This window comes from Strix aluco, chromosome 1 (assembly GCF_031877795.1).
Source record: "Strix aluco isolate bStrAlu1 chromosome 1, bStrAlu1.hap1, whole genome shotgun sequence".
NCBI classification, from domain to species: domain Eukaryota; kingdom Metazoa; phylum Chordata; class Aves; order Strigiformes; family Strigidae; genus Strix; species Strix aluco.
The window spans coordinates 170,210,472-170,223,420 of record NC_133931.1 but is presented as its reverse complement, the minus strand read 5'-3'; the positions used below and the strand labels follow the sequence as shown (position 1 = coordinate 170,223,420).

General features: G+C 40.9%; 1 protein-coding gene across 1 annotated transcript in view; it reads right to left on the bottom strand.

The window, feature by feature from the left end:
- Window positions 1-7,000: 7,000 nt before the first annotated feature.
- The window catches only part of MYL3 (myosin light chain 3), a 38,753-nt gene continuing 32,804 nt past the window's right edge, over window positions 7,001-12,949 (bottom strand). Inside the window, exons 6-7 of the mRNA XM_074845096.1 lie at window positions 12,060-12,095; window positions 7,001-7,813 (exon numbers count right to left, since the gene is read on the bottom strand). Coding sequence (XP_074701197.1) covers window positions 12,067-12,095 — 29 coding nt within the window. The 3' untranslated portion in view covers window positions 7,001-7,813; window positions 12,060-12,066. The remainder of the gene's footprint in view (window positions 7,814-12,059; window positions 12,096-12,949) is intronic.

Here is a 12,949-nt window from a genome sequence, read left to right as displayed (position 1 = left end):
GTCTTTTTTCATCCAGTTTCTGCACACCTTAATATTGCTTAAAATGGTATTTTTTTGTCACTTGGTCACTTTTCTGTTTGATGGTGTCATGAATCACTGGGCAAACTTCATAAATATGCATTTTGATGAAATCAATGGTGTTGAAATTAGACTGTAAATGGCCCAGTGAAGCAATTATATTTTTGTTCTGTTTTGGTCTAACATCAAGCATAGCCTGATCCCAGTCAATGGCTGTAATCTTTGACAAGAACAATGAGTATTAGGGATTTATAAATTAATAGAAATTAATCATGAGTAGTAGTTACTAATAGTGCCTCTGTTCATTCTGGGCTTTGATCATCATGTTTGTGATACTGGAATGTATTAATGCAATATTTTGCATTTGTTAGCTGTTTCCCACATGTATGCATCAGCCTTCTCTTTCCAGATTCTTTTTTTCAAAATGTAGGAGACTCCATTTGTTGGACAGTAAAAGAAGGTCCCTCCGGGGCTTTTGGGGAATTTTGCATTGCTGAACAAGAGAAAAAAAATTAATCTTCTAAGAGGACTTGCCAAAGGCAGAGATCTCTGCAGTCCGCTGCCACAGGTGTTTCTGCAACCTCACGTCCTTCCACTCCAATCTGCTGCCTTTGGTGTCTGTGTCAGTGTGTGTGTCCTAAATGACACAACCTGAAGGAAATTTTTGAGACCTCTGTAGTCCAACATTGTGATTGCTTCAGTAAGACAGAGACTTGAAGTTAAGTTTATTAATATGGTGTAGCTACTGCTGACTCTTCAGAAATACCCACAAGAGATGTGTAGAATTCAGACTCATTGGATTGTCCCAAGGCTACTCAGTTTATCCCAAGATCGACTTTTATGCAAAGATTTACATCACTATTATAAAATTTACCTCTTAAAACTGGGGACATGTGCAACCCCCACAAGGTCCAGTCTCTGCTCTGCAGCAAATGCCTCACCTGACCCAACCCCACCGTATCAAACAAGCACGTACTCTATCCACAAGGCCAAAAAATCAGAAGAACATCTTAGAAACCTCCAGCAGATTGTTTGGTTTGGTTTGGTTTGGCTTTTTGTGGGAATATAGATGTTATATATCTGGGACCTTGGAGAGATCTTCCTAAAAATTATTCAAGGTCTAAATCTGGGAAGAAGTTTGCTTTAGATTACTGTTATAGAGACAATAAATCAGCTGTACAGACTAAACCTGTATTTTGGCTTCTAAATGTAGTACTTGGAAGGACTGAATAGTTTTCCTTGCTGACTATGGTGGGTGCTTCACTCTACATCTATACTGTAGGTATCTATACTGTAGGTGTCTGAGTTATCTGAGATAATTTCTGTCTCATTTACACACTAGTGTTCTAACTGTCCTTATGGGGATTTAACATCCACAGATATTTATGTGCTTTAAAAACATACCTGTACCTAATTTCTTGGGAGAAGAGAGCGAACTGACCCCACTAATATTAGAACCAGTAGTGACATTTCAGTTTTAGATACCCTGTGAGAGTAAATAAATCCCACGAACAGCACAGAGACATGAGATGGACTGAGGCAATCGAAAAGATAACTATATTATTCTCTGTACACGATAAACCCTTCAAAAACATTTCTCTTCAAGAAATACCTGATTCCCAAAGACAGGCTTTGCATGGAGTTTGTGACTGTTTATGGTTTCTTGAAACATCCTGGCAAGTTCCAAATATCTTTATTCCCGTTATTTAGCAACCCTCAGCATTTACAAATGGCAGTGGAGAGAGATCAGCCATGGGTTCCACGCTTCTGGAAGGTTTTTTTTTTGCAGTTGCTTTGACTGGGATAAAGGGCTTTTTTTTTTTTTCTGTCTTCTTGTTTTAAAGGTTTCTTTGTTGGGTGGTGCACTAAAATACACGCAGTCTGGCAGGGGTAAGACATGACAAAGCATCATCAGACAATGAACTCAAAACTAAAATGTTCAGCTGAAGCATCGCTCTCTAAGCTTTCAGGTTGCTCAGCTCAGATGAGGTGAAACCTCTTATTTTTCACACTCTGCCAGAAGCAGGGATAGACTGAGGATACATCTGCCTAGATCAGGACAGGATTCCCCAAGGGTGTTATGTTTTCTTCACTCATAAAAACACTGCATGACAGACTTATGCCCTCTCCTGCTGGCCCTAAAGCACATCTTTTTTCATTTTTTCTATAATGACAATCCTTTTTGCTCCTGCCTGCTGCTCCAGTGATATCTGATCTGCCACTGTTAATACTGAATCTGGTCCATTCTGAGGACAAGTGCATCCTCATGCGGCTAGAAGGTTTGAAATACAGAACAAACATGAAGAGATATGTCACAAAAGCAAAAGGTGCCTTCCGGAAAGGTAGTTGCCAAAGGATTTTCAAGTAGTGTGTCTGTTTTTCAGTATCTGTGCATGTAAGTTTGTCTGTGAGTGCACCTGGAAGAGGCTCACAAACTTACATGCACAGATTTTCATCCAGACCAACCCTGAGTGTGCGACTGAGATACTCTCATTCTGTCTGGTGTGCATCACACGGAGTGTGCTGAGTTTCTACTCTTATAACTGTTTTACTGAAGCTACAGAGAAATATTACTGAAGTTTTATTTCTGGCAAGCCAGCAAGAAATTAGAGTGGTAGACAAAGGTGGTGCTCTGTAAGCCTACCTAAACCAAGTGAAGTTCTTCAGAAGTTTTGAACTGATTGGAAGACACACAGTGAGTTTACACTGGAGAAGTACTTTGTGTTGCATTGGGGTTGGTTGCTTTTTAAAAAAATCTGTTATTAGGCTCCCAAAGACCTAGTAACATCAAACTAGAAACTTCATTCCAGAAACGTGGAACCACATTTTGAGAGATTCTGTGTGAGCCTGTGTTATCTATGTATTTATATGCTTCCTCCTATGTACCCATTGAGTCCTTCTGGTGGGACAGAAGCACAGCTTCAAATGCTAATGCTGTCCCAAATGACACACAGTTACTTCAATTCAGTGTAGGTCTACCTACACACATATATACTTTTCTGTCATTTCTCCAGTCTTTTATCTTTGGCATGCATCATAACTCTCCTGTGGCACTTTTATTACAGGAAAGTGAAGGAATTCACAGAATAGCTTGTTCAGAAACACAGGCACTTTTGGATTTATAAATGAAAACATTCATTTTGCTGTTCTGCTGCGCTTTTGACATATTTCAACACCTTCACCAGATAAATGGGAGAAGAAGGATAGATGGACACAGGCTACATAAGAAACTTTAGGGAATCTAAAGAATTTCTATGTTAAAAGTGGGGAAAAATAGTTATGCTGAATCACAAGGTGATGGTGAATTCATAGATCACATTGTCTACATTATGCAGTGTGGTTACATCTCTGCATAAACACTCATGTATGTATTCAAGATCAGTATCATATAATCAGATATTAATTCTACCAGTAAACATGAATTCACAGATATTTTCACATCATTACTCCTCCAAAACCACTGCCGCTACAATCAGATAAAGGCACCTCTTTTATCTTGGCAGGGCTTTATCTTGGTCGGGAGAAGTGGGAGTAAAGTAATATGCAGGCAAGGTCTGTGAAGCAACAATCTCTGTGAGTGAATTTGTCAAGCTTATGAGTTGAATAAGATGAATCTAACCCATAAGAACTCAAACAGGACTTGCAGAAGATACGCATATTTCTGAGCAACAGCTAGAGCATGAGATAATAGCCTAGAGCACTGCAGATGACAAGACTGTTTAGGCCACTGAATTGAGCTCAAATAGCTTATTCTGGAAGCAGTTGCTTAGGGTCAGTTTATTCTCAGTGGAGGGGAAAACAGCATTTCTAAGGGACAATTAATCTCATCGTAAGAGCAAAAGCTATGAAAAATCACATGGGTCAGCTAAGAAAATTGAATCCTGAAACCAGTTCTGGGAAAAACTGCAGATTCTCTACAGAATGGCATTATGGAAGAAATTCACACTTAAAATCAGGTGTCATTTTGACAACAGGTTTGGCTGGAAAAAAATAATTCTTCTCAGTGAGGAAAATGTTGAAAATGTAAAAATGTTTAGTTTCAAAATGATGCAGATGGATGCATTTTGATTTTTCACTCCAAAGCAGTAATTAATTACTTGAGGTTAAAAAATAGCTTTTAGAGTAAAAAAAAATTAGCTGGAACATATCACTAGGGGGCAACATATTTTTAATTGACCTCCAAATTAAATTATTGATTTATTTACTTGTTTATTTGCTTGTAGACATCACTGAAAAAATATTACAGTATTCACTTTCCTTTTGGCTTCCACATCAAAAAAATCCACACTTCACCCCCTACTCTAATCCAGGCTTGGGTGGGTTTAGAGAGGGGGTAATGAAATGCCAGACAATATCCTTGCTCTATCTGAAACCCCTTCTGCACGACTGGGTGTCGCAATGCAAGTTACTGCTTGAATGTACTATGTAATTCTGGCAAGAAGTCAATAGGCTCGAACTCCTCAAATAGCCAAAGCATGGTACTAAGAAATCAGTTGAGCAGGCAGCAGCCCAGACAGCCAGTCCATTAGCAGCTTAACCACAGCAGATGTAAAGTCACCAACAAAACTCCCTACGGAATCTCCCAAAGAGCCAGATGCTACTGCTATAAAAAGATCTAGAAACTTGGCATGTCTCCTGCCCACGTTTTTTTAAAGGAAACATTCTCTAGATAGAAGGTTTGTTTTTTTTTTTTTTTTTAATTTGGGGTTAGGGATAAAGGAGAGGAGGAGGGGAAGGGAGAGATATTGCTTGCTTATTCAGGTTTGCTTGTGAGCGAATCTTGTGCTCGTGAAAACAAAATTCAGCAATACCATGTCCTGAGACACGGAAGACAACAGGCACGATTCCAGCCTTCCCCCACAAATAACTTCGTTTATGCACCTCAGACTGACCTGCAGATCCTTTCTCAAAGAGCCCTGGGGGTGAAACACCAGTTATTATTTTCTTCTGTTCTGCTTCACTGGGTCACTGGTGACTCCAGCTTGCCCTGTGTGCTGCACACTTGCATTGCCCTCTTGTCTGGTGGACATCAACTCAGGTGGTTGTGCTTGTCCTGTTGGTCTTTGCCTCTCAGGTTTCTCCATCAAATGTCCTTGTTTGCTCACTTGCAGCACCCCCAGCCCTTTTTTTTTGTTTTTTCTGAAATATCTGTAAGCCTCATGTAAGTCTCAGCTGCTGGATTCATGTGATGAGGGTGTTTCAACTGAGATTTTAGTAACAGCAACAACAAAAACAGTAACAAAACCAGTAAAAATGTGTAATCCTCATGGTAGAGATACCATCTGTGCCAATAAGATAAGCATTGAAGCCTAGGACAGATGGAGACACCAACTCTACAGATACCTGCAATTAGATGGGTGAATTCCACCCATATGCCCAGATGAAAGGCTCACCTGCATCCGTGGATGAGGACAGATGTTGTTTGGGGAATGTATGGTGACATATTCTGCAAGATTTAGATGTAATACCTCAAGGTGAACCCTTACGGGGAGTCTGAGTAGGGGCAGGGTGCTGGCTCTGTGTTTAGCAGTTGAGGAAGAAAGCAGCTGATGGCCCACTGGAGGGATTAGGATTTCTTCTCCACCTATGCTGCACCTGATGTGGTAACTAAATCTCCCTGAGGAGAAGTCAGAACAAACAACTGTGCTTTGATCTTGAGGGAAATTTTGACCGGTCTGGCCCTAGACTAGACCATGTAGCCATCATGTGATGACAATAGCCCAATTTAGAGATGAGCTTTGGTGACAAAACAACAGGGGATGGAGTCCAAAGAGGAGGTAGGCAGATGGTACCTGCTAGCAGAGTGTTCCTGTATGGAGCCCTCATGGTGCTCATCAGTTGCATGAGTCCTAGAGCTCAAGGGGTCTTTAATGTAGAGATACCCTTGAAAGAGTATCACAGAAGACAGGAGACATTCCCAGATGATTCATTGCGACAGCAGGAAAGGGAGAAAGAACCACATTGTCCAACTACTGTACACCTTTGATTCAAAACAACATTAGGCTGTCATTAAGGTCTAAATATATATTTACAAGATGGTGAAGAAAAGATGCCTATGAAATGGTGTTTGCTCCAAGACAAACTAGGCCCTAGGAAATCACAGAAGCCAGTGCTGAGAATGGAAGAGGTTGCCCACAAAAAGAGCCCTTAGGGGGAGATGGACCACTGCTGGTGACTGTCTCTGGTGTTCCTCTGGCACACTCGAGAAGACCCAGTTGCTTATCTCAAGGCTTTATCAATGGCCTGTTCAACGCATGGCTCTGTTCAGGACTGCTGTTTCAGAGGTGGTTTCTTCAAAACCATTGATCCGTGGTGACAATTTTTTTTTTGCCACTTACTTGCACCTTTGTGTACAGTTAACCCAGACTGGATAGAAGATATTCCTGTCATTATTAGTATCTTTCTAGTCCTCTCTCTTCACTAGCTTTTTGAATTTCCTTTAGCAATTTATTGTTATTGCCATCAGTTTGATACTGCATGTAGGTCTTTAACTGCTGTTTTTCTATAATGGCTATTCAGTGGTACATTTTGTTACAGTTTGTATATTCATGAAATTTGATAGCTTGTGTTCTCTCGTTCATAACAATTCTTCTCTGTGGGGATGACCTATTCAACCATTGCTATAGAGTTTTTATCCTGGCATTCCAATGTTTCGCTGATTATCTTTCCTCTACTAAGTTTCCAAGCTGTCTGTTTTAACCATACCTCTTGCTTAAATGGAGTGTTGCATATTCAGGTTTTTTGATATTTCCTAACAAACTGTATCAGCCTCTAGTTTCTCTTTTTTCAGACCCAAAGGATATATCTTTTTTTTTTTTTTACTTTTTAAATTATTATTCCCCAGAAAATGAGCCAACTTAATCAATGTGCTTTTTCACGCTTCTCAACTTTCCTTTGCCTCTACTGAGTTTTTTCCCAACAGCATTTATTTCCCATTTCCTGTTCTCTTACACAGACACAGAAACAATGATGAAACCAGGTGGTAAAGTATCCCATGTTTTACTGTGAAAAGCTACAGGACCAAGATATGTATATTAGAACAATTTCCAGTTTGCATTGGGAAAGGCTTTTTACTTGTTTCTTAGGTCAGACTGTTAGAATGGGAAATAATCCCTGTGGAGAAGAGATGCATTTTAGCAAATATTGTGTACACTTCTGTTTTGTTTTTTTCTTTTACATCTTATACATTAAAGGTGGTATCTTCCAAAGCTGAGAAACATGTGAACAAGGTTGTGTTTGTTCAATTGCTGGGCATTCTTCCTTTACTGTTTTTCTGTAAAGACTGAGTATTCCTTGCATACATTAAATTTATATAACCGGTTTAGTTTCTTTTCTCCCTTACTCTCTTACATCTATTTTTTTTTTTTACAAATGCAATAAACACAAAGAGAAAGATCCAGTTGTTTTGGAAGGAAGAGGGGAGGAAAGGATATGGCTACATGACAAATATGCTTTTTGAATGATTTAGTAATGAGAAAAATTACTCCCTTTTTCTCCCCTCTTGCTTAACAATTTTGCATTGCTGTTTATATTTTGTACCAGAAAAAAATTACAATGACCAGGTATTCACAGTTCAGATTCCAATTTCTTCAGTTTCCTAAGTATTGAATCTTCACAGAGGCCACCCTCTTCCCATGAAGAAAGACAATACAAACAAAAAAACATTTATCCAAATAACTTTAGAAATAGCACATTTTGTAGCTCTGTAATGGGAGTCCAGGCTGAAAAATGAGAAGACATTCCATTACATCAAAATCCAAGGCCAGCATCTGGGGTTCTCGGCGCCTATCTTGTCCTAAAAACAAAGTTATTTTTAAGCATTAGAGGAAGAAAGAAGAGACAAACAACACCACCAGGAATCAGCCTCACTTCTGTACTCAGCTTACTGGCAGCAAGGCCTGCAACTGAGTGTCTCTGTACTTTGTAGATGCCAACTGACATCAGAGTAATCGCACAATAGGACAAAATAGCCTTAGTCAGTCCCAACCCCACAATCTTACACTCAGTGTGTAGATGATGGACAAAACATGGGAAGCAGCGATATGGAGGTGCAATGTAGCCATGCCATACATGAAGCCAGGGTAAAGACTCAGCTTTCCAGAAAAACAGACCAGATCCTGAGCCACTAGAATGTTTCTCCTACTTCTGTTATCCCTCTATGATCTGTAGTTAGTCTCCCATCGGCAACATTTGAGCACAGGGATTTCTCTTAGCTAACATCTAGGTTTCAGGCAAGATTCAGTTCCCAAACCATAAGTATCTGATGCAATTTGAGAGCCCCAAGGCATTCAGAACATTCCCATACATATGGCAAATATGACATAGTGTTCATGGGAGATTTGTCCTTCTCAATGTTGGCAGCTGGACTCACTGCATCTACGTCCCTTCTTTGGATGACATGAACCACTCTGCATGCTCCATCTAACTGGACCTCCTTTAGGTCTAGAAACAGAGATACCCTGCTTTCACGTAGACACTTACCTGTAGGCATCTTAATCTGATGGGAGCCAAGGAAGACTATGTCAGCCAGTCAAATACTGATGGCATATTCTAGGATTTCACCTACGGCCATGTGAGTTCAAGCCATAGGGCTCAATTCACTTCCCCACACCTCAGCACCTAAAGCCACTTAAGGTGTCCTAGAGTGCCACGCTTGGCTGCCAGCTGCCAGAAAGCACTAGCCTGCTATGGGCTCTGCATCCCGTCTGTGAGGCCAGGGATATATGAGACACCTGGAGCATCTCAAACAATGCCATGAACCTACATGTGGGACACCGAATTGAGCCTCTGTGTACACACTATGGACAGTCCCTACAGCTGTACTGCACTACTACTTGAGCTTATGTGTTTAAATAGGGTGGGTTTGTATCACAAGGTCTGTGTTAGAGAAATAGGTATCTGAGCAACTCTGACAACATTCAACTCACTCCCAAAGATGTTCTTTCCCAGAATTTTGGGCTGTTTGATTAGCTCCCATGAATAGATATGTACCCAAGAGATAGACCATGAGATAAGGTTGAGTATGTTCATACACTTTCAGTCACACAGCAAGGGGAGAACTGTGTATATTGCCTTCACAGGGGGTCCATGTTGTCCACTGTACATATCCCACAGCCCCGCTCCACATTGAAACGGTCACTGGAGCACAAGTAGGGTACAGTGCTTTCCAGTTATGTGAGAAAGCTTAATGCATCCTGCTGCCCATGTCTTTCCTGCTGAATAGTGTTAGAAGCCGATGTGTAGTCAATCTGAGAGTATTTTCTACAATGTCTACTGTGAAGGAAGACTAGTTGGCTATAATCCTGCAAAACACTTGACCTGGGGGGGCTGAAAAAAACAGTGGAGGAGTCACTAATTGAAGATGTAATTGATTACTCTGTTATGAATAGTATGTAGCACCTGCGGACAAGCCAGTGGAGGGGCTGTATGTAAGAAGTCAATACAGAGTAGTCAAAACAACTATGCTCATAGAATAAAGAATGAGAAAAGGAAAGACACAATTCAGTTCTTACACCGGGATACAGCTCTAGCTTTCCTCCACCATATGGGAATGGCCAAGAAACACGAGCCACTACTTTATTTTTGGACTCAGATCCAGATTCCCACTGAGTTCAAATCCAGCTTTTTGGGATTTGTTTGTTATATGCTCTATGGCAAAGGGCCACCACCCTTTCAAGGGTAAAGACTGCATTTGTCTTTCCCTAAACATGCCAACAGCAACACAGCAGGGAGTGGAAGATACCACCACTGAATGACGCCCATCATGGCTCATTGGCAAATCAGTGGCACATTGGTTCTCTGTGAGTCAGGATGTCTCAGCTCCCTTTCCAAAACCACCATAAGCAAAGACACTCTTGCTGGCCCCTATGCTGCAACTCCCAGCTGTGAGAGCTTTACAGCCTACCACTGCTCACTTGTCTTCTTCAGTGGCTGAAGTTGCTTTAGGTGACTAGAAAGACTTTTGGCATAAGAATGGGAATTTCCCATGGCAGTGGGTTTAGGGTAAGATTAAGTATTGAAACATCTCTAAACAACAAGTAAGGATCATGCTAGCTGTGCGATTACCCACCATGACTGTGGACCGGTCCAAATCTTTGGAATCCAAAACTGGGAGCCAGTGTTGGAAAACCAAATGTGTGTTCAGAGAAGATAAATGCTTTTAAGAAAGAAAGGTGGACCATAATAAGAAAAGAAAACTAGTAATCCTTTTTAGACAGTTTACATTTTGTTCAATTATGTCTTGGAACATAAGTCCCAAAAACCTGGATGTGACTCCTACTTATTCCCTGGGGTGCCAATGAACATAATCAAAAGTCGCCACACAACAGACAGGTCTCAGTGGGCTGGGATAATGTCAGCTCCAAAAACAAAACAAAGCCGGGCCTGGTCAGGACAGAGTAGGAAAATAAACCAAAGCAGAAAAAAAAAAAAAAAAAAAAAAAGAAACTCCAAACAAACAAAACCCGAACCAACCAGAACAAATTTGAAAGAAGCCACTGCTTTTCCCAGTTTATCAGATACTTTGCAGAATATATGAAGTTGGTTAACTCTCAGGTCAGACCTTCCCCAATAGCTGACAGACATAAATAATGGTGAATGCCAGTTGAAAATAGTGGGCACTTTTTCCAGGAATACAAAAATAAACAATGACCAGGAAATACTGGAAATAAAGTGCAGCTCATTTGCAATGGCGAGACAGAGATACCCTTAATGGTACTGTGGTTTGGAGAACACTACTGAATAAAGCCAGAAAAAGTGCTAGACAAAGCTCATGTCTTTTCTTGGAAAACCAAACCATTTGCCAGGAGGTGTTGGGAGCCAGATTTATGGAAGGCAAATAATTATCTTCCTAGTGTTGGTTAGGTGACATAAGCATGCTTTACTCCTTATCTACTTTTCCTTGTATTTTTTGCCCACTCTTTCTCTAGTCAGCTCAGTTCTATCTCCTTGCCTTTTTAGGAGAAGTTTAGGAGCAGAGACTTGTAAGTGGACATGAAAAATATGCATCCTTTGAAGTTTCCAGTCAATCATAAAAGAATGAACACTTGTTCTTTGGAAATCAAACCCTTTTAGGATATATTATGTCGGGCTTCTAAAATAAAGATGTCTGGATTTACCAGACAATTGTAGAAAGGTCACTAATTTTCCATGCACTTGATAGGATGAAGATAACATTTGACTCATCCTGATCCTACTTAGAATCACAGAATCACAGAATCATTCAGGTTGGAAAAGCCCCTTGGGATCATCGAGTCCAACCCTCAGCCCTACTCTACAAAGTTCTCCCCGACACCACATCCCCCAACATCTCATCTAAACAACCCTTAAACACATCCAGGGATGGTGACTCCACCCCCTCCCTGGGCAGCCTATTCCACTGTCTGACCACTCTTTCTGTGAAACATTTTTTCCTCATGTCCAGTCTGAACCTCCCCTGTTGCAGTTTAAAGCCATTCCCTCTTGTTCTGTCACTAATCACCTGTGAGAAGAGACCAGCACCAACCTCTCTACAATGTCCTTTCAGGGAGCTGTAGAGAGTGATGAGGTCTCCCCTCAGCCTTCTCCTCCTCACACTGAACAGTCCCAGCTCCTTCAATCTCTCCTCACAGGATTTATTCTCCAGGCTCTTCCCCAGCCTTGTTGCCCTCCTCTACACTCACTCCAGCCCCTCGAGATCTCTCTCATACTGAGGTGCCCAAAACTGGACACAACACTCCACGTGTGGCCTCACCAGTGCAGAGCACAGGGGGACTATCACCTCCCTGCTTCTGCTGGTCACACTATTGCTGATACAAGCCACGATGCCGTTGGCTTTCTTGGCCACCTGGGCACACTGCCGGCTCATGTTCAGGTGCTTGTCAATTAGAACCCTCAGATCCTTCTCTCCCAGACAGCTCCAGCCACACTTCCCAAAGCCTGTACTTCCTTGTGCAGCATGCTGAAAATATTCTCTTTGATTAGTCATTTACACATTCTTCAAGCCTATCTCAGATGCCAAAACCAAAATAATAGGATATTCAAGGAGGATAAAAGAGACTCACCTGGCATTCAGTTAGCCATGATATGTTTCACAAAAGCTGGAAACAAGAGAAAGAGAAGGGTCATTTATCAATTCCTTTTTGCTGATCTCAGTAACATCCTGGGTATCATTGGTTGTTATTTAAATTCACTCTTTTTGGTTCCTCTGATGCGATGAAGACCACAGAGTTTTGTAAATAAGATTCCAGATACCAGGTGCTAAATGCTTTGTAAGACCTTAAGATAATATATATACAGTGCAGTGTAGCCAGCAGCCTAGGTATCGAGTGGAAATGAACCCACGCATCAGTTAATCCATAGCTTGCTTAATCCCTTACCCCTGGCTGCCATACAGAACTGGTTTTCCAAAGTATACAGCCGTGAAAAACTCTAGGTCCTCATCTTGCAAGGCTCTGAAGACTTCAGCACATTTGTACTAACTCAGGGGGCACTGAAGGTGCCTCTGCAGTGAACCTCCAGAATCCACAGAAGGTCACCAAGTCAGGTATTGTGACTCTGTCTCTCCAGTGAACTCAAGTTTACAAACAAACAAGATATTTCAAAGTCAAATTAAGCTTTTGTTTCAAAACTTTTTGGGTTCTATTTTTCTCAGTGTTAAAAAAAGCATTCATTATACATAATTTTGAAATTCAAAAGGAAAAGGAAAAATACATCTTGTAGTAAGGAAACATTTTTTCCTTCCCAGTAATCCCCCCATGCTATGAATTTCTCTGAGTAAGTTCACGAGTCATTTGGGTTGGCTAAATCAACAGATTTCTACCAATAAACTACTTGTAAGAAATGGTTCCCTAAGTTCAGATCACTGGCATTTGTAAATAGAGGGAGACCACCAACTCAAATATTCATAAAAGGCTTAGTGGATATGACAATCAAGCTAAATCACCAAGATGGT